The 22,180-nt window shown below is 48.9% G+C and overlaps 1 protein-coding gene across 1 annotated transcript in view; it reads left to right on the top strand.

Moving 5' to 3' along the window:
• The window catches only part of LOC139274042 (oxysterol-binding protein 1-like), a 93,564-nt gene that overhangs the window by 43,207 nt on the left and 28,177 nt on the right, over positions 1-22,180 (top strand). Inside the window, exon 5 of the mRNA XM_070891096.1 lies at positions 20,449-20,564. Coding sequence (XP_070747197.1) covers positions 20,449-20,564 — 116 coding nt within the window. The remainder of the gene's footprint in view (positions 1-20,448; positions 20,565-22,180) is intronic.

Genomic DNA, 22,180 nt, shown 5'->3' with positions numbered 1-22,180 from the left:
GTTTATCCCGACACTCTACTTTCTGTCTGCCAACCAGTTCTCTATCCACGTCAGTACATTACCCCCAATTCCATGTGCTTTAATTTTGCAAACCAATCTCTTGTGTGGGGCCTTGTCAAAAGCTTTTTGAAAGTCCAAATACACCACATCCACTGGTTCTCCCTTGTCTGCTCTACTAGTTACATCCTCAAAAAATTCCAGAAGATTTGTCAAGCATGATTTCCCTTTCATAAATCCATGCTGACTTGGACCGATCCTGTCACTGCTTTCCAAATGCGCTGCTATTTCATCTTTAATAATTGATTCTAACATTTTCCCCACTACTGATGTCAGGCTAACCGGCCTATAATTACCCATTTTCTTTCTTCCTTCCTTTTTTTAAAAAGTGGTGTTACATTAGCTACCCTCCAGTAAATAGCAACTGATCCAGAGTCGATAGACTTTTGGAAAATGATCACAATGCATCCAATACGTCGAGGGCCACTTCCTTAAGTTTTCTGGGATGCAGACTATCAGGCCCTGGGGATTTATCGGCCTTCAATGCCATCAATTTCCCGCCTAATAAGGATTTCCTTCAGTTCCTCCTTCTAGGTAGACCCTCGGTCCCCTACTATTTCCGGAAGGCTATTTGTGTCTTCCTTCGTGAAGACAGAACCAAAGTATTTGTTCAGTTAGTCTGCCATTTCTTTGTTCCCCATTATAAATTCACTTGAATCTGACTGCAAGGGACCAATTTTTCTCTTCACTCACTAATCTTTTTCTCTTCACTCACTAATCTTTTTCTCTTCACTCACTAATCTTTTTCTCTTCACTCACTCATTTTTTTCTCTTCACTCACTCATTTTTTTCTCTTCACTCACTCATCTTTTTCTCTTCACTCACTCATCTTTTTCTCTTCACTCACTCATCTTTTTCTCTTCACTCACTCATCTTTTGCTCTCCACTCACTCATCTTTTGCTCTCCACTCACTCATCTTTTGCTCTCCACTCACTCATCTTTTGCTCTCCACTCACTCATCTTTTGCTCTCCACTCACTCATCTTTTGCTCTCCACTCACTCATCTTTTGCTCTCCACTCACTCATCTTTTGCTCTCCACTCACTCATCTTTTGCTCTCCACTCACTCATCTTTTGCTCTCCACTCACTCATCTTTTGCTCTCCACTCACTCATCTTTTGCTCTCCACTCACTCATCTTTTGCTCTCCACTCACTCATCTTTTGCTCTCCACTCACTCATCTTTTGCTCTCCACTCACTCATCTTTTGCTCTCCACTCACTCATCTTTTGCTCTCCACTCACTCATCTTTTGCTCTCCACTCACTCATCTTTTGCTCTCCACTCACTCATCTTTTGCTCTCCACTCACTCATCTTTTGCTCTCCACTCACTCATCTTTTGCTCTCCACTCACTCATCTTTTGCTCTCCACTCACTCATCTTTTGCTCTCCACTCACTCATCTTTTGCTCTCACCTCACTCACCTTTGCTCTCCACTCACTCATCTTTTGCTCTCCACTCACTCACCTTTTTGCTCTCCACTCACTCACCTTTTGCTCTCCACTCACTCACCTTTTGTTCTCTCCACTCACTCACCTTTTGCTCTCCACTCACTCACCTTTTGCTCTCCACTCACACCTTTTGCTCTCCACTCACTCACCTTTTGCTCTCCACTCACTCCCCTTTGCTCTCCACTCACTCACCTTTTGCTCTCCACTCACTCACCTTTTTGCTCTCCACTCACTCACCTTTTGCTCTCCACTCACTCACCTTTTGCTCTCCACTCACTCACCTTTTGCTCTCCACTCACTCACCTTTTGCTCTCCACTCACTCACCTTTTGCTCTCCACTCACTCACCTTTTGCTCTCCACTCACTCACCTTTTGCTCTCCACTCACTCATCTTTTGCTCTCCACTCACTCACTTTTGCTCTCCACTCACTCATCTTTTGCTCTCCACTCACTCATCTTTTGCTCTCCACTCACTCATCTTTTGCTCTCCACTCACTCATCTTTTGCTCTCCACTCACTCATCTTTTGCTCTCCACTCACTCATCTTTTGCTCTCCACCACTCATCTTTTGCTCTCCACTCACTCCTCTTTTGCTCTCCACCACTCCTCTTTTGCTCTCCAACTCACTCATCTTTTGCTCTCACTCTCTCTCCACTCACTCATCTTTTGCTCTCCACTCACTCATCTTTTGCTCTCCACTCACTCATCTTTTGCTCTCCACTCACTCATCTTTTGCTCTCCACTCACTCATCTTTTGCTCTCCACTCACTCATCTTTTGCTCTCCACTCACTCATCTTTTGCTCTCCACTCACTCATCTTTTGCTCTCCACTCACTCATCTTTTGCTCTCCACTCACTCACCTTTTGCTCTCCACTCACTCACCTTTGCTCTCCACTCACTCACCTTTGCTCTCCACTCACTCACCTTTGCTCTCCACTCACTCACCTTTTGCTCTCCACTCACTCACCTTTTGCTCTCCACTCACTCACCTTTTGCTCTCCACTCACTCACCTTTGCTCCTCACTCACTTTCCTCTCCACTCACTCACCTTTTGCTCTCCACTCACTCACCTTTGCTCTCCACTCACTCACCTTTTGCTCTCCACTCACTCACCTTTTGCTCTCCACTCACTCACCTTTTGCTCTCCACTCACTCACCTTTTGCTCTCCACTCCTCTCCCTTTTGCTCTCCACTCACTCACCTTTTGCTCTCCACTCACTCACTTTTTGCTCTCACTCACTCACCTTTTGCTCTCCCTCACACTCATCTTTTGCTCTCCACTCACTCATCTTTTGCTCTCCACTCACTCATCTTTTGCTCTCCACTCACTCATCTTTTGCTCTCCACTCACTCATCTTTTGCTCACCACTCACTCATCTTTTCTCTCCACTCACTCATCTTTTGCTCTCCACTCACTCATCTTTTGCTCTCCACTCACTCATCTTTTGCTCTCCACTCACTCATCTTTTGCTTCTCCACTCACTCATCTTTTGCTCACACTCATCTCTTTTGCTCTCCACTCACTCATCTTTTGCTCTCCACTCACTCATCTTTTGCTCTCCACTCACTCATCTTTTGCTCTCCACTCACTCATCTTTTGCTCTCCACTCACTCATCTTTTGCTCTCCACTCACTCATCTTTTGCTCTCCACTCACTCATCTTTTGCTCTCCACTCACTCATCTTTTGCTCTCCACTCACTCATCTTTGCTCTCCACTCACTCATCTTTTGCTCTCCCACTCAACTCATCTTTTGCTCTCCACTCACTCATCTTTTGCTCTCCACTCACTCATCTTTTGCTCTCCCTCACTCATCTTTTGCTCTCCACTCACTCATCTTTTGCTCTCCACTCACTCATCTTTTGCTCTCCACTCACTCATCTTTTGCTCTCCACTCACTCCATCTTTTGCTCTCCACTCACTCTTCACATACTTGTAGAATCTTTTGCAGTCAGTTTTTATGTTGCCAGCAAGCTTCCTCTCATACTCTATTTTCCCTTTCCTAATTAAACCCTTTGTCCTCTGCTGAACTATAAATTTCTCCCAGTCCTCAGGTTGCTGCTTTTCTGACCAATTTATATGCCTCTTCCTTGGATTTAACACTACCTCTAATTTGCCTTGTTAGCCACGTTGAGCCACCTTCCCCTCCCCCCCCCCCCCCCCCCCGTTTTATTTTTACTCCAGACAGGGATGTACAATTGTTGAAGTTCATCCATGTGATCTTTAAATGTTTGCCATTGCCTATCCACCGTCAACCCTTTAAGTATCATTCGCCAGTCTATTCTAGCCAATTCACGCCTCAAACCATCGAAGTTACCTTTCCTTCAGTTCAGGACCCTCGTCTCTGAATTAATTGTGTCACTCTCCATCTTAATAAAGAATTCTACCATATTATGGTCACTCTTCCCCAAGGGGCCTCTCATAACAAGATTGCTAATTAGTCCTTTCTCATTACACATCACCCAGTTTAGGGTGGCCAGCCCTCTCGTTGGTTCCTTGACATATTGGTCTAAAAAACCATTCCTAATACACTCCAGGAAATCCTCTGCCACTGTATTGCTACCAGTTTGGTTAGCCCAATCTATATGTAGATTAAAGTCGCCCATGATAACTGCTGTACCTTTATTGCACGCATCCCTAATTTCTTGTTTGATGTTGTCCCCAACCTCACTACTACTGTTTGGTGGTCTGTACACAACTCCCACTCACGTTTTCTGCCCTTTGGTATTCCGAAACTGCACCCATACAGATGCCACATCATCCAAGCTAATGTCCTTCCTTACTATTGTGTTAAATTCCTCTTTAACCAGCAATGCCACCCCTATCCTTCATGAATGTTGAATACCCCTGGATGTTGACTTCCCAGCCTTGGTCAACCTGGAGCCATGTCTCCGTGATGCCAATTATATCATATTCGTTAGTTGCTGCCTGCGCAGTTAATTTGTCCACCTTATTACGAATACTCCACGCATTGAGGCACACAGCCTTCAGGGTTGTCTTTTAAACACACTTTGCCCTTTTAGAATTTTGCTGTACTCTGGCCCTTTTTGATTTTTGCCTTGGGTTTCTCTGCCCTCCACTTTTACTTTTACTTTCTATCTTTTGCTTCTGTCCCCATTCTACTTCCCTCTGTCTCCCTGCATAGGTTCCCATCCCCCTGCCATATTAGTTTAACCCCTCCCCAACAGCACTAGCAAACACTCCCCCTAAGACATTGGTTCCCTCCTGCCCAGGTGCAGACCGTCCGGTTTGTACTGGTCCCACCTCCCCCAGAACCGGTTCCAATGTCCCAGGAATTTGAGTCCCTCCCTTCTGCACCACTGCCCAAGCCACGTATTCTTCTGAGCTATTCTGCGATTCCTACTCTGACTAGCATGTGGCACTGGTAGCAATCCTGAGATTACTACCCTTTGAGGTCCTACTTTTTAATTTAACTCCTAGCTCCCTAAATTCAGCTTGTAGGACCTCATCCCATTTTTTACCGATATCGTTGGTACCTATTGCACCATGACAACTGGCTGTTCACCCTCCCCCTCCAAAATGTCCTGCAGCCGCTCCGAGAAATCCTTGACCCTTGCACCAGGGAGGCAACATACCATCTTGGAATCTCGATTGCGGCCGCAGAAATGTCTGTCAATTCCCAGTACAATAGAATCCACTACCACTATAGCTCTCCCAATCTTTTACTTGCCCTCCTATCCAGCAGAGCCACGCACAGTGCCAGCAACTTGGCTGCTGCTGCCCTCCCCTGATGAGTCATCCCCCCCCCCCTCCTCCCAACAGTACCCAAAACGGTGTATCTGTTTTGGAGGGGGATGACCGCAGGGGACCCCTGCACTATCTTCCTTCCACTGCTCTTCCTGTTGGTCACCCATTCCCTATCTATCTGTGTAACCTTTACCTGCGGTATGACCAACTCACTAAACGTGCTATTCACGGCATCCTCAGCATCGCGGATGCCCCAGAGTGAATCCACCCGTAGCTCTAGTGCCGCAATGCGGTCTGTCAGGAGCTGCAGCAGGATACACTTCCCGCACATGTAGTCGTCAGAGACACAAAGCGCCCGAGTTCCCTCATAGCACAGGAGGAGCATGACACGTATCTGACCTCTCCTGCCCTGACTTAACCTCTAGGTTAACTTAATTTGGCAACATCAATGATCAAGGTTACCTACTGATAAAGGAAAAGAAAAAGAAAAACTACTCTCCAATCACCAGACAATCACTTATCCCCTTGGCTGTGACGTCACCCTTTGATTTCTTTCTACTTCTTTGCCTTCTCTCCCTGCACCAGCTAGCCTCCTGACTCTCCACTCTGCTCCCCGGCTGATGGGGCCTTTTATAGGCCGTTCCTCCGACTCCCGCCGTGCCTCACGACTCACCACTCTGCTCCCCGAAGTGAAACGTCCCAAGGTGCATCACAGGAGCGTTATCAAAATTTGACATCGAGCCACATGAGATATTGGGGCAGGTGACCAAAAGCTTGGTCAAAGTGGTAGCTTTTAAAGAGCGTCTTGCAGGAGGAAAGAGACGGAGAGGTTTGGGGAAGAAGTTCCAGAGCTTGAGGCCCGAAGCAGCTGAAGGCAAAGCCACCAATGCTGGAGCGATGGAAATCAGTTTATAACCTGCACTGCCTAGGGTGGTATTAAGCCTTATACAGAGCAGGAAGGACCCAGGTTTCTGCCCCTCTGTGTCTGCCTGTCTTGCGCTCACTGCCTCACTTCGCCCGTTGACCCTTTGATGTCCCCCCCCCCCCCCCCCCACTCTCTGGTGCTTGCCCGGTGCCAGGGTTAAGGACATCCCGTCTGGGCTGGAGAGGAACTTGGAGTGGGAGGGGACGATCCAGTTGTCGTGGTCCACGTGGGTACCAACGACATAGATAGGACAAATAAAGAGGTTCTGCTGGGGGAATATGAGCAGCGAGCGGCCACATTAAAAAGCAGTACCACAAAGGTAATAATTTCTGGATTACTACCTGAGCCACGAGCAAATTGGCATAGGGTAAATAAGATCAGAGAGATGAACGTGTAGCTCGAAGACATAGAAACATAGAAAATAGGTGCAGGAGTAGGCCATTCGGCCCTTCGAGCCTGCACCGCCATTCAATGAGTTCATGGCTGAACATGCAACTTCAGTACCCCATTCCTGCTTTCTCGCCATACCCCTTGATTTCCCCCCCCCCCCCCCCCCCCCCGTAGTAAGGACTACATCTAACTCCTTTTTGAATCTATTTAGTGAATTGGCCTCAACAACTTTCTGTGGTAGAGAATTCCACAGGTTCACCACTCTCTGGGTGAAGAAGTTTCTCCTCATCTCGGTCCTAAATGGCTTACCCTTTAAGACTGGTGTGGGAGAAATGGGTTTCGATTCCTGGTGTACTGGGGCAAGAGGGAGCTGTTCTGTTGGGACGGGCTTCATTTGAACCATACTGGGACTAGTGTCCTGGCGAATCGAATAACTAGGGCTGTAGAGAGGGATTTAAACTTGTTACGCTCATAATGGATGAAACTGAGTACTATGAGCAAGTGTGACCTTAGCTCCTTTAATTAGACTCCAGAGTGCCGGTGCTGCATGGGTGGCCTGCTTATATACTGTGCTCCCAAGGGATGCTGGGATCCCTTGGGACTCCAACGGTTAGGCCCTCTGGTGGTGGTGTGATATAGGTTGCCAAGGGTTAAATACGCAACAAAATTAAATTCAGGTGAGCGGAAATTTAAAAAATCTAAAGAGAATGGAGAAGGCAATAGTGCTGGGGAAACATAGAAACATAGAAAATAGGTGCAGGAGTAGGCCATTCTGCCCTTTGAGCCTGCACCGCCATTCAATAAGATCATGGCTGATCATTCCTTCAGTACCCCTTTCCTGCTTTCTCTCCATACCCCTTGATCCCCTTAACCGTAAGGGCCATTTCTAACTCCAACTTGAATATATCCAGTGAACTGGCATCAACAGCTCTCTGCGACAGGGAATTCCACAGGTTAACAACTCTGAGTGAAGAAGTTTCTCCTCATCTCAGTCCTAAATGGCCTACCCCTTATCCTTAGACTGTGTCCCATGGTTTTGGACTTCTCCAACATCGGGAACATTCTTCCTGCATCTAACCTGTCCAGTCCAGTCAGAATCTTACATGCTTCTATGGGGTCCCCTCTCATCCTTCTAAATTCCAGTGAATAAAGGCCCAGTTGATTCAGTCTCTCCTCATGACAGCCTAGCCATCCCAGGAATCAGTCTGGTGAAACTTCGCTGCACTCCCTCGATAGCAAGAACGTCAGAATAGGAGACCAAAACTGAACGCAATATTCCAGGTGAGGCCTCACTTAAGGCCCTGTACAACTGTAGTAAGACCTCCCTGCTTCTATATTCAAATCCTCTAGCTAGTGATGGGGTAAATGATAACCAGAGTGTGACGGGAAGGGGCAGAACGTATAATCATGAGTGTATCAGAAAGTGGGGTAAAAGCAACGAAAAATGTTAAAAACACAAAGTTAAAAGCTCTTTATCTGAATGTATGCAGCATTTGTAATACGATAGACGAGTTGACGGCACAAATGGGTATAAATGGGTCTGATTTGATAGCCATTGCATCATTGGCAGTCCTTCGAAGCGAGGATAACTTGCTTACACGCCAAAAAGGAATGAGGTCACGGGTGTTTCAATGAAGGGTATAATATTCCAGGTCCTGAACGACATCCTGAAGGGTGGAAGATGCCTGTGCTTGGATTTTTTAACGTGTGGTGGCCGTTGCACAACAGCCACCACACGGGCTTGACAGAGCTCGGTCTTGGTCCAGTGGCAAAGATTACCCGAGACGACTGGAGACCAGCTCTGCAACACAGGCCTCGTGTGCACGCATATATAGCAGTGTGGGAGTGGCAGAGTTTGTAGAAGGGGAGTGACTGGGCCCAAGAGGGGCGTGAGTCTGGAGCCCAGAAGAAGTGAGGGCCCAGGGGCAGCCATTACGGAGACGTGGTTACAAGGTGACCAAAACTGGGAACTGAATATTCAGGAATATTTGACAATTCGGAAGGGTAGACAAAGGAAAAGGAGATAGCTCTGTTAATAAAAGATGAGAGTGCAGTAGTGAGAATTGATATTGGCTCAGTAGACTTCATCACAGCCAGTCCCTCGAAACGAGGATGACTTGCTTCCACGCCAAAAAAGGATGCGTTCACAGGTGTTTCAATGAAGGACCTAGTATCCCAGGTCCTGAACGGTGGAAGATGCCTGTGCGTGGATTCTTTTAACGTGTGGTGGCCGCACACGCTTGACAGAGCTAGGTCTTGGTCCAGTGGCAAGGGTTATCCAAGACAACTGGAGACCTGCTCTGCTGCACGGACCTAGTGCGCGCGCACACCGCAGTGTGGGCTGGCCCGTGCTGCCCCTGGCCCCGAACTCGCACCTCTCCTGGGCCCCGATCGCGTCTCTCCAGTCTCTCGCTGTATCTGCCCACGCTCCAATCACCGACCTGGACCTTGCTGACGTCAATCTTCGCTACTGTCGCCCTCCTGCACTAGCTCGCACTGCTCCCTGGAGTGATCAAGATGTAGAATCAATTTGGGTGGGGATAAGGAGTAATAAGAGGAAGAATTCATTGGTGGGTGTAGTCTATAGCCCCCTAACAGTAGCCACACTGTTAGACAGAGTATAAATCAAGAAATAATGGAGGCATGTAAAAAAGGAACGGCAATAATCATGGGCGATTTTAATCTTCATAGTGATTGGACAAATCAAATTGGCCGAGGTAGCCTTGAGGAAGAGTTCGTAGAGTGGATCCGGGATAGTTTCCTTGAACAGTACGTTGCGGAACCAACCAGGGAGCAGGCTGTCTTAGATCTGGTACAGTGTAATGAGACAGGTTTAATAAATGATCTCTCAATAAAGGATCCTCTAAAAGAGTGATCATAGCATGGTTGAATTTCAAATTCACTTGGAGGATGAGAAATTTGGGACTCAAACCAGTGTCCTAAGCTTAAATAAAGGTGATTACAAAGGTATGAAGGCAGAGTTGGCTAAAGTGGACTGGGAAAACAGATTAAAGTGTGGGACGGTTGATGAGCAGTGGAAAACATTGAAGGAGATATTTCATAACTCAACAAAAATATGTTCCAGTGAGAAGAAAAGACTAAGAAGGGAGAACTATCATGGCTAACTAAGAAAGTAAAGGATGGTATCAATTTGAAAACAATGGCATACAATGTTGCCAAGATTAATGAGAGGCCAGAGGATTGGGAAATTTTTAAAAACCAGCAAAGGACGACAAAAAATAATCGAGAGAGAAGATGGATTATGAGAGTAAACTAGCAAGAAATATAAAAACAGGTAGTAAGAGCTTTTACAGGTGTAGAAAAAGGAAGAGAGCAGCTAAAGTAAATGTTGCTCCCTCGGAATGAGACTTGGGAATTAATGGGGATCAGGGAAATGGCAGAGACTTTGAACAAATATTTTGTATCAGTCTTCATGGTAGAAGACATCCCAATAATAGATAATCAAGGGGCTATAGGGAAGGAGGAACTTAAAACTATCACTAAAGAAAGAATACTCGGTAAAATAATGGGACTAAAGGTGGACAAGTCCCCTGGACCTGATGGCCTGCATCCTCGGGTCTTAAAAGAAGTGGCTGCATAGATTGTGGATGCATTGGTTGAATTCTGGAGAGGTCCCAGCGGATTGGAAAACCACAAATGTAATGCCCCTATTTTTAAATAAAGGAGGCAGACAAAAAGCAGGAAACTATAGACCAGTTAGCCTAACATCTGTCGGTTGGAAAATGCTGGAGTCCATTATTAAGGAAGTAGTGGCAGGGCATTTGGAAAGCATAATGGTGAAGCAGAAACAGCATGGTTTTATGAAAGGGAAATCATGTTTGACAAATTTGCTGGAGTTCTTTGAGGATGTAACGAACAGGGTGGATAAGGGGAAACCAGTAGATGTCATGTATTTGGATTTCCAGAAAGCATTCGATAAGGTGTCACATCAGAGGTTACTGCACAAGATAAGAGTTCATGGGGTTGGGGTAATATATTAGCATGGATAGAGGATTGGCTAACTAATAGAAGAGAGTCCAGATAAATGGGTAATTTCCGGTTGGCAAACGGTAACTAGTAGGGTGCCGCAGGGGGATCAGTGCTGGGGCCTCAACTATTTACAATCTATATTAATGACTTGGATGAAGGGATCGAGTGTACTGTTGCCAAGTTTGCTGATGGTATAAAGATGGGTGGGAAAGCAAATTGTGAGGAGGACATAAAGAATCTGCAATGGGATATAGACAGGCTAAGTGAGTGGGCAAACATTTGGCAGATGCAGTATAATGTGGGAAACTGAGAGGTTATCCACTTTGGCAGGAAAAATAAAAAAGCAAATTATTATTCAAATGGAGAGATTATAAAATACTTCAGTGCGGAGGGAGCTAGAGGTCCTTGTGCATGAAACGGAAAAAGTTAGTATGCAGGTACAGCAAGTGATCAGGAAGGCAAATGGAATGTTGACCTTAATTGCAAGGGGGATGGAGTGTAAAAGCAGAGAAGTCCTGCTACAACTGTACAGGGTATTGGTGAAGCCACACGTGGAGCCCCCGACCTGTGAGGGAACATCAGCGGCAGGTCGGGGCCATAAAAGGAGCAGCGAGCGGCGGCCATGGGCAGCGTGGAGGCGTGCCACTACAAGGTACAGCACGAGCTGGTGCAAGGAGGGCGACGGCTGTGAAGAGTGACGTCATCAAGAACCAGGTTGGTGATTGGAGCGTGGGCAGATACAGCAGGAGCAGTGAGGTCGGGGCGAAGGAGCGGTGAGAGACTGGGGGTGGGGGGGGGGGACGTGTTCGTGGCCCTGGAGAGGCGCGAGTTCGGGCACAGGGGCAGCATAGACCAGCGATATGTGTGCGCACTGGTCTCCAGTCGTCTTCGGTAATCCTTGCCACTGGACCAAGACCTGGCTCTGTCAAGCCCTGATGGTGGCTAGTGTGCAACGGCCACCACACATTAAAAAAATCCACGCGCAGGCATCTTCCATCCTACAGGATGTAGTTCGGTTCCTTCATTGAAACACTTGTGAACTCATCCTTTTTTTTGACGTGGAAACAAGACATCCTCGTTTTGAGGGACCGCCTATGATAATGATGACTGCATACAGTTTTGCTCTCCATATTTAAGGGGAGATATACTTGCATTGGAGGCAATTCAGAGAAACATAGAAACATAGAAAATATGTGCAGGAATAGGCCATTCGGCCCTTCTAGCCTGCACTGCCATTCAATGAGTTCATGGCTGAACATGCAACTTCAGTACCCCATTCCTGCTTTCTCGCCATACCCCTTGATCCCCCTAGTAGTAAGGATTACATCTAACTCCTTTTTGAATATATTTAGTGAAATGGCCTCAACAACTTTCTGTGGTAGAGAATTCCACAGGTTCACCACTCTCTGGGTGAAGAAGTTTCTTCTCATCTCGGTCCAAAATGGCTTCCCCCTTATCCTGAGACTGTGACCCCTGGTTCTGGACTTCCCCAACATTGGGAACATTCTTCCTGCATCTAACCTGTCTAAACCCGTCAGAATTTTAAACGTTTCTATGAGATCCCCTCATTCTTCTGAACTCCAGTGAATACAAGCCCAGTTGATCCAGTCTTTCTTGATATGTCAGTCCCGCCATCCCGGGAATCAGTCTGGTGAACCTTCGCTGCACTCCCTCAATAGCAAGAATGTCCTTCCTCAGGTTAGGAGACCAAAACTGTACACAATACTCCAGGTGTGGCCTCACCAAGGCCCTGTACAACTGTAGCAACACCTCCCTGCCCCTGTACTCAAATCCCTTCGCTATGAAGGCCAACATGCCATTTGCTTTCTTAACCGCCTGCCGAACCTGCATGCCAACCTTCAATGACTGATGTACCATGACACCCAGGTCTTGTTGCCCCTCCTCTTTTCCTAATCTGTCACCATTCAGATAATAGTCTGTCTCTGTTTTTACCACTAAAGTGGATAACCTCTCATTTATCCACATTATACTTCATCTGCCATGCATTTGCCCACTCACCTAACCTATCCAAGTCACTCTGCAGCCTCATAGCATCCTCCTCGCAGCTCACACTGCCACCCAACTTAGTGTCATCCGCAAATTTGGAGATACTACATTTAATCCCCTCGTCTAAATCATTAATGTACAGTGTAAACAGCTGGGGCCCCAGCACAGAACCTTGCGGTACCCCACTAGTCACTCCCTGCCATTCTGAAAAGTAGCCATTTACTCCTACTCTTTGCTTCCTGCCTGCCAACCAGTTCTCAATCCACGTCAACACACTACCCCAAATCCCATGTGCTTTAACTTTGCACATTAATCTCTTGTGTGGGACCTTGTCGAAAGCCTTCTGAAAGTCCAAATACACCACATCAACTGGTTCTCCCTTGTCCACTCTATTGGAAACATCCTCAAAAAATTCCAGAAGATTTGTCAAGCATGATTTCCCTTTCACAAATCCATGCTGACTTGGACCTATCATGTCACCTCTTTCCAAATGTGCTGCTATGACATCCTTAATAATTGATTCCATCATTTTACCCACTACTGATGTCAGGCTGACCGGTCTATAATTCCCTGTTTTCTCTCTCCTTCCTTTTTTAAAAAGTGGGGTTACATTGGCAACCCTCCACTCCATAGGAACTGATCCAGAGTCTATGGAATGTTGGAAAATGACTGTCAATACATCCGCTATTTCCAAGGCCACCTCCTTAAGTACTCTGGGATGCAGTCCATCAGGCCTTAGGGATTTATTGGCCTTCAATCCCACCAATTTCCCCAACACAATTTCCTGACTAATAAGGATTTCCCTCAGTTCCTCCTCCTTACTAGACCCTCTGACCCCTTTTATATCTGGAAGGTTGTTTGTGTCCTCCTTAATGAATACCGAACCAAAGTACTTGTTCAATTGGTCTGCCATTTCTTTGTTCCCCGTTATGACCTCCCCTGATTCTGACTGCAGGGAACCTATGTTTGTCTTTACTAACCTTTTTCTCTTTACATATCTATCAAAACTTTGGCAATCTGTCTTAATGTTCCCTGCAAGCTTCTTCTCGCACTCCATTTCCCCTGCCCAAATCAAACCCTTTGTCGTCCTCTGCTGAGTTCTAAATTTCTCCCAGTCCCCGGGTTCGCTGCTATTTCTGGCCAATTTGTATGCCACTTCCTTGGCTTTAATACTATCCCTGATTTCCCTTGATAGCCACGGTTGAGCCACCTTCCCTTTTTTATTTTTACGCCAGACAAGAATGTACAATTGTTGTACTTCATCCATGCGGTCTCTAAATGTCTGCCATTGCCCATCCACAGTCAACCCCTTAAGTATCATTCGCCAATCTATCCTAGCCAATTCACGCCTCATACCTTCAAAGTTAGCCGCCTTTAAGTTCTGGACCATGGTCTCTGAATTAACTCTTTCATTCTCCATCCTAATGCAGAATTCCACCATATTATAGTCACTCTTCCCCAAGGGGCCTCGCACAACGAGATTGCTAATTAATCCTCTCTCATTACACAACACCCAGTCTAAGATGGCCTCCTCCCTAGTTGGTTCCTCGACATATTGGTCTAGAAAACCATCCCTTATGCACTCTAGGAAATCCTCCTCCACCGTATTGCTTCCAGTTTGGTTTGCCCAATCTATGTGCATATTAAAGTCACCCATTATAACTGCTGCATCTTTATTGCATGCACCCCTAATTTCCTGTTTGATGCCCTCCCCAACATCACTACTACTGTTTGGAGGTCTGTGCACAACTCCCACTAACGTTTTTTGCCCTTTGGTGTTCTGCAGCTCTACCCATATAGATTCCACATCATCCAAGCTAATGTCCTTCCTAACTATTGCATTAATCTCCTCTTTAGCCAGCAATGCTACCCCACCTCCTTTTCCTTTTGTTCTATCCTTCCTGAATGTTGAATACCCCTGGATGTTGAGTTCCCAGCCCTGATCATCCTGGAGCCATGTCTCTAATCCCAATCGCATCATATTTGTTAACATCTATTTGCGCAGTTAATTCATCCACCTTATTATGGATACTTCTTGCATTAAGACACAAAGCCTTCAGGCTTGTTTTTTGAACACCTTTTGTCCTTTTAGAATTTTGCTGTACAGTGGCCCTTTTTGTTCTTTGCCTTGGGTTTCTCTGCCCTCCACTTTTCCTCATCTCCTTTCTGTCTTTTGCTTTTGTCTCCTTTTTGTTTCCCTCTGTCTCCCTGCATTGGTTCCCATCCCCCTGCCATATTAGTTTAACTCCTCCCCAACAGCACTAGCAAACACTCCTCCGAGGACATTGGTTCCGGTCCTGCCCAGGTGCAGACCGTCCGGTTTGTACTGGTCCCACCTCCCCCAGAACCGGTTCCAATGCCCCAGGAATTTGAATCCGTCCCTGCTGCACCACTGCTCAAGCCACGTATTCATCTGCGCTATCCTGCGATTCCTACTCTGACTAGCGCGTGGCACTGGTAGCAATCCCGAGATTACTACTTTTGAGGTCCTACTTTTTAATTTAGCTCCTAGTTCCTTAAATTCGTTGCGTAGGACCTCATCCCTTTTTTTTACCTATGTCGTTGTGTCCTCCTTCGTGAATACCGAACCAAAGTACTTGTTCAATTGGTCTGCCATTTCTTTGTTCCCTGTTATGACTTCCCCTGATTCTACTGCAGGGAACCTACATTTGTCTTTACTAACCTTTTTCTCTTTACATATCTATAGAAGCTTTTGCAGTCCGTCTTAATGTTCCCTGCAAGCTTCCTCTCGTACTCTTATTTTCCCTGCCCTAATCAAACCCTTTGTCGTCCTCTGCTGAGTTCTAAATTTTTCCCTGTCCCCGGGTTCGCTGCTATTTCTGGCCAATTTGTATGCCACTTCCTTGGCTTTAATACTATCCCTGATTTCCCTTGATAGCCACGGTTGAGCCACCTTCCCGTTTTTATTTTTATGCCAGACAGGATGTACAATTGTTGTAGTTCATCCATGCGGTCTCTAAATGTCTGCCATTGCCCATCCACAGTCAACCCCTTAAGTATCATTCGCCAATCTATCCTAGCCAATTCACGCCTCGTACCTTCAAAGTTACCCTTCTTTAAGTTCTGGACCATGGTCTCTGAATTAACTGTTTCATTCTCCATCCTAATGTCGAATTCCACCATATTATGGTCACTCTTCCCCAAGGGGCCTTGCACAACGAGATTGCTAATTAATCCTCTCTCATTACACAACACCCAGTCTAAGATGGCCTCCCCCCTATTTGGTTCCTCAACATATTGGTCTAGAAAACCATCCCTTATGCACTCCTGGAAATCCTCCTCCACTGTATTGCTACCAGTTTGGTTAGCCCAATCTGTATGCATATTAAAGTCACCCATGATAACTGCTGCACCTTTATTGCATGCACCCCTAATTTCCTGTTTGATGCCCTCCCCAACATCACTACTACTGTTTGGAGGTCTATACACAACTCCCACTAACGTTTTTTTCCCTTTGGTGTTCTGCAGCTCTACCCATATAGATTCCACATCATCCAAGCTAATGTCCTTCCTAACTATTGCATTAATCTCCTCTTTAACCAGCAATGCTACCCCACCTCCTTTTCCTTTTATTCTATCCTTCCTGAATGTTGAATACTCTTGGATGTGGAGTTCCCAACCCTGATCATCCTGGAGCCACGTCTCTGTAACCCCAATCACATCATATCTGTTAACATCTTTTGCGCAGTTAATTCATCCACCTTATTACAGATAATCCTTGCATTAAGACACAAAGCCTTCAGGCTTGTTTTTTTGAACACGCTTTGTCCTTTTAGAATTATGATGTAGCGTGGCCCTTTTTGTTTCTTGCCTTTGTTTACTCGGCCTTCCACTATTGCTTTTTACCTTTCTACCATCTGTTTCTGACTCTATTACTTCACCCTGTCTCGCTGCATAGGTTCCCATCCCCCTGTCATATTAGTTTCAACACTCCCGAACTACATTAGCAAATGTTACCCCTTGGACCCATCAGTTCCAGTCCTGCCCAAGTGCAGATCGTCCCTTTTGTTCAGGTCCCACTTCCCCCAGAACTGGTTCCAATGTCCCAGGAATTTGAATCCCTCCCTCTTGCACCACTGCTCAAGCCACTTATTTATTCTAACTATCCTGCTCCCTCTACTCTGATTAGCACTAGGTTGATTCCTGAGATGAAGGGATTGATTTATGAAGCAGGATTGAGCCTATACTTGAAGTTTCGGTGATCTTATTGAAACGTATAAGATTCTGAGGGGGCTCGACAGGGTAGATGCAGAGAGGATGTTTTCCCTCGTGGGGGAATCTAGAACTAGGGGGCATAGTTTCAGAATAAAGGGTCGCCCATTTAGAACTGAAATGAGGAGGAATTTCTTCTCTGTGGGTTGTAAATCTATGGAATTATCTGCCCCAGAGAGCTGTGGAGGCTGGGTCATTGAATCATCATAGGCAGTCCCTCGGAATCGAGGAGGACTTGTTTCCACTCCCAAAGTGAGTTCTTCGATGGCTGAACAATCCGATACGAGAGCCACAAACCCTGTTAGAGGTGGGACAGACATTCATCGAGGGAGGGGGTGGGTGGGTGGGGCTGGTTTGCCGCGCGCTCCTTCCGCTGCCTGCGCTTGACCTCTTCACGCTCTTTGCGTTGAGACTCGAAAAGCTCAACACCCTCCCGGATGGACTTTATCCACCTTTGGGGGGGGAGGGGGGGTTCGACCAGGTGTCAGTGGTGATGTCGCACTTTACCAGGGAGGCTTTGAGGGTGTCCTTATAACGTTTCCGCTGCCCACCTTTGGCTCGTTTACCATGAAGAAGCTCCGCATAACGTATTTGCTTAGGGAGTCTCGTATCTGGCATGCGAACTATGTGGCCTGCCCTGCGAAGCTGATCGAGTGTGGTTAGTGCTTCAATACTGGGGATGTTGGCCTGTTCGAGGACACTGATGTTGGTGCGCCTGTCCTCCCAGGGGATTTGCAGGATCTTGCGGAGACATCGTCGTTGGTATATCTCCAGCGACTTGAGGTGCCTTCTATACATCGTCCATGCCTCAGATCCATACAGGAGGGCAGGTATTACTACAGCCCTGTAGACCATGAGCTTGGTGGTAGATTTGAGGGTCTGGTCTTCAAACACTCTTTTCCTCAGACAGCCGAAGGCTGCACTGGCGCACTGGAGGCGATGTTGAATCTCCGCATCAATGTCTGTCTTTGTTGCTAAGAGGCTCCCGAGATATGGGAAATGGTCCATGTAGTCGAGGGCCGCGCCGTGGATCTTGATGATTGGAGGGCAGTGCTGTGCAGCGGGGACAGGCTGGTGGAGGACCTTTGTCTTACGGATATTAAGCGTAAGGCCCATGCTTTCAGATACCTCAGTGAATACATTGACTGTATCCTGGAGTTCAGCCTCTGAATGTGCACAGACACAGGCATCATCCGCATACTGCAGCTCAACGATGGAGGTTGGGGTGATCTTGGACCTGTCCTGGAGGCGGCGTAGGTTAAACAGCTTCCCGCTGGTTCTGTAGTTTAGTTCCATCTCCATGTTCCCATTACTAATTCCGCGGTCTCGTCCTCTAAGGGACCAACATTTACTTTAGTCACTCTTCCTTTTTGTATACCTGTAGAAGCTCTTACTATCTGTTTTTATATTTTGTGCTGGTTTACTTTCATAGTCTATCTTCCCTTTCTTAATCATTTTTTTAGTCATTCTTTACTGACTTTTAAAAACTTCCCAATCTTCTGTCCTCTCACTAGTTTTGGTCACTTTGGATGCCCTTGTTTTAATTGGATACCGTCTTTATTTCTTTAGCCAGGGATGGCTTTCTTTTCTCTTGCATCCTTTCCTCCTTACTGGAATATATTTTTCTTGAGTTGGTGAAATATCTCTTTAAATGTACACCATTGTTCATCAACCGTCCCACACTTCAACCTGTCTGTTGATAAAACAACTTCAATTTATATGATGTTTTCAACACAAGAAAACATCCTAGGTTGTTCACAGATAAGTGTATGAAAAACAGTCGCAGAATCAAAAACGGGAAGCTTAGGAGAGGTGATCAGAAGCTTGGTTGAAGAACGGACTTGACGGGATAGGATATGTGTCGCAGAGTTTTGGACAAGTTTGAGTCCATGGAGGCTGTGAGCCAGCGAGGAGAGTGTTGGAGCAGTTAAGTGTGGAGGCGATCAATGCATGGATGATGGTTTGAGCGGCTGAGATGGGGGTGGAAATAGGTAGCCTTGGTGATGGATGGAATGTGGGATTTGAAACTCAACTCAGAATCGGACAGGATGCCAAAGCTGCCAATCGTAAGGTTCAACCCAAGAGTGTGGCACGAAGGGGGGAATGGGACCAGTAGCAAGGGACTGTGCTTTAGTCTTTGCAATCTTCAGTTGAGGGATGTTCAATTGAAGAAAATTAAGATGCATCAAAAGCAGTTTGACAACAGCAGATGGATGGGTTGGAAGAGTTGTTGGAGAGGCTGAGCTGGGTATGACTGATAAAAATATCGACGCTGTATGATGTTGCTGAACAAAGGTTGTAGAACCTTTCACCACCTCAGGATGGCAAAATGCTTTATGCCAAGGAATTAATTTTGAAGTGCAGTCACTAATGGGATGTGCTCAGAAGACAGATGGTCTCGGTTTAATGTCTCATTCGAAAGAAGGCCTTTTTGACACTGCAACACTCCCTCAGTATTGAACTGGTCAGTCTAGATTATGCACTCGAGCATCGAGTGGGGCTTGAATCCATGACCACCTGACTGAGGTGCGTGTGCTACCAGAGAGCTAAGGCTGACAATGTAAATGAGAAAAGAGGAGGGGCCATTGCCAGATTTTTGGGCGATTTGGAGGTGACTGTGAAGGAATGGGAAGGGATGCAATTGCTAGAGATGCTTTGGCTGCGTTCAACTCCGTGCAATTGGAAACCATGCAATGCCAGTCCCATGGAGCGAGACAACCGAGAGCGGCACAATCGACTGATGACCCATCGATGAATGATGAAAGTGGAGGTTGAAACTGACAGGGGAACGTGGGATATGAGGAAGTGGTCAGATGTAGCTTAGTCGTGATTGAGTGGTGCAGAAAGGCCATGCATGATGATGGGATTGAAGGGGTGGATGTCGATATGGGTGGTAGAATTTATACAAGGATGGGAATATATCCAGTTTGGGGGAGAACTGTCTCCAGTCGAGGTCAAGATTGAAATTGCTGCCTATAAGGAGCCATTTGCTGCAGACGCCAAGCAAAGGGAAGAAGGGCAATGTTTTGGGGGTGCAGTTGGCATGGCCTGGTGGGGTGTAGACGATGACTGTAGGAGGAAACGCTCGGGGCGATAAATCGAGCCTGGAGTGCCGGGCCCTGGAACGTCGTGGGCGAAGGTGCGGCGAATGAGGGTACGGGGCCCAGAAGAGCCAAGGGCCCAGGGCCAGCACGGGCCCAGCCCACACTGCGATATGTGTGAGTGCACAAGGTCGGTGCAGCAGAGCAAGTCTCCAGTGGTCCTGGTTAACCCTTGCCACTGGATAAAGGCCGAACTCTGTCGGGCCCGTGTGGTGGCTGGTGTGCAACGGTCACCCCACGTTAAACAAAAATCCACGCGCAGGCATCTTCCACCCCCTCAACTGGAGTTCAGGACTGGAACATCGGGTCCTTCATTGAAACATCTGTGAACTATTGTGGAAGCAAGTCTTCCTCGTTCCAGGGACCGCCTATAATGAGCGGGGAGCTTGAATATATATAAGGTAGAGATAGACAGATTTTTGAGCGATAAGGGAATAAAGGGTTATGGGGAGCGTGCAGAGAAGTGGAGCTGAGTCCCTGATCAGATCAGCCATGATCGTGTTAAATGGCGGAGCAGGCTCGAGGGGTTAAATGGCCTACTCCTGCTCCTATTTCTTACGTTCTTATGGAATGCTTTGTGCTTTCAGGGAGCAGCAGTAGCCGAGACCTGAGTGACGAGGATGACGAGAATGAGTTCTTCGATGCGATGGAGGATGTGGCAGAGTTTATCACAGTGCAGGCAGATTCACGGTACCACAGGTCAGTGTGATGCTGGGCGGTGGGGAGGGGAGGAGAGCGCTGGGTGGGGGGGGGGGGAGGGGAGAGGGGAGGAGAGCGCTGGGTGGGGGGGGGTGGAGAGGGGAGGAGAGCGCTGGGTGGGGGGGGGGGGAGGGGAGGAGAGCGCTGGGTGGGGGGGGAGAGGGGAGGAGAGCGCTGGGTGGGGGGGGAGAGGGGAGGAGAGCGCTGGGTGGGGGGGGAGAGGGGAGGAGAGCGCTGGGTGGGGGGGGAGAGGGGAGGAGAGCGCTGGGTGGGGGGGGGAGGGGAGGAGAGCGCTGGGTGTGGGGGAGGAGGGGAGGAGAGCGCTGGGTGGGGGGGGGAGGAGGAGAGCGCTGGGTGGGGGGGTGGTGGAGAGAGCGCTGGGTGGGGGGGGTGGAGAGAGCGCTGGGTGGGGGGGGGTGGAGAGAGCGCTGGGTGGGGGGGGGTGGAGAGAGCGCTGGGTGGGGGGGGTGGAGAGAGCGCTGGGTGGGGGGGGGTGGAGAGAGAGCGCTGGGTGGGGGGGGGGTGGAGAGAGCGCTGGGTGGGGGGGGTGGTGGAGAGAGCGCTGGGTGGGGGGGGTGGTGGAGAGAGCGCTGGGTGGGGGGGGTGGTGGAGAGAGCGCTGGGTGAGGGGGGTGGTGGAGAGAGCGCTGGGTGGGGGGGGTGGTGGAGAGAGCGCTGGGTGGGGGGGGGGGGTGGTGAGAGCGCTGGGTGGGGGGGGGGTGGAGAGAGCGCTGGGTGGGGGGGGGATGGAGAGAGCGCTGGGTGGGGGGGGGATGGAGAGAGCGCTGGGTGGGGGGGGGGGTGGAGAGAGCGCTGGGTGGGGGGGGGGGTGGAGAGAGCGCTGGGTGGGGGGGGGGGTGGAGAGAGCGCTGGGTGGGTGGTGAGAGCGCTGGGTGGGTGGTGAGAGCGCTGGGTGGGGGGGGGTGGTGAGAGCGCTGGGTGGGGGGGGGGTGGTGAGAGCGCTGGGTGGGGGGGGGGTGGTGAGAGCGCTGGGTGGGGGGGGGGGTGGAGAGAGCGCTGGGTGGGGGGGGGGGTGGAGAGAGCGCTGGGTGGGGGGGGGGGTGGAGAGAGCGCTGGGTGGGGGGGGGGTGGAGAGAGCGCTGGGTGGGGGGGGGGTGGTGAGAGCGCTGGGTGGGGGGGGGTGTGGTGAGAGCGCTGGGTGGGGGGGGGTGTGGTGAGAGCGCTGGGTGGGGTGGGGGGTGGAGAGAGCGCTGGGTGGGGGGGGGGGTGGAGAGAGCGCTGGGTGGGGGGGGGGTGGAGAGAGCGCTGGGTGGGGGGGGGGGTGGAGAGAGCGCTGGGTGGGGGGGGGGGTGGTGAGAGCGCTGGGTGGGGGGGGGTGGTGAGAGCGCTGGGTGGGGGGGGGGTGGAGAGAGCGCTGGGTGGGGGGGGGTGGAGAGAGCGCTGGGTGGGGGGGGGGGTGGTGAGAGCGCTGGGTGGGGGGGGGTGTGGTGAGAGCGCTGGGTGGGGGGGGGGGTGGAGAGAGCGCTGGGTGGGGGGGGGGTGGAGAGAGCGCTGGGTGGGGGGGGGGTGGAGAGAGCGCTGGGTGGGGGGGGGGGTGGAGAGCGCTGGGTGGGGGGGGGGGTGGAGAGAGCGCTGGGTGGGGGGGGGGGGTGGTGAGAGC

This window comes from Pristiophorus japonicus, chromosome 9, assembly GCF_044704955.1.
Source record: "Pristiophorus japonicus isolate sPriJap1 chromosome 9, sPriJap1.hap1, whole genome shotgun sequence".
Classification (NCBI taxonomy): domain Eukaryota; kingdom Metazoa; phylum Chordata; class Chondrichthyes; family Pristiophoridae; genus Pristiophorus; species Pristiophorus japonicus.
This window is presented reverse-complemented; position numbering and strand designations above follow the sequence as displayed.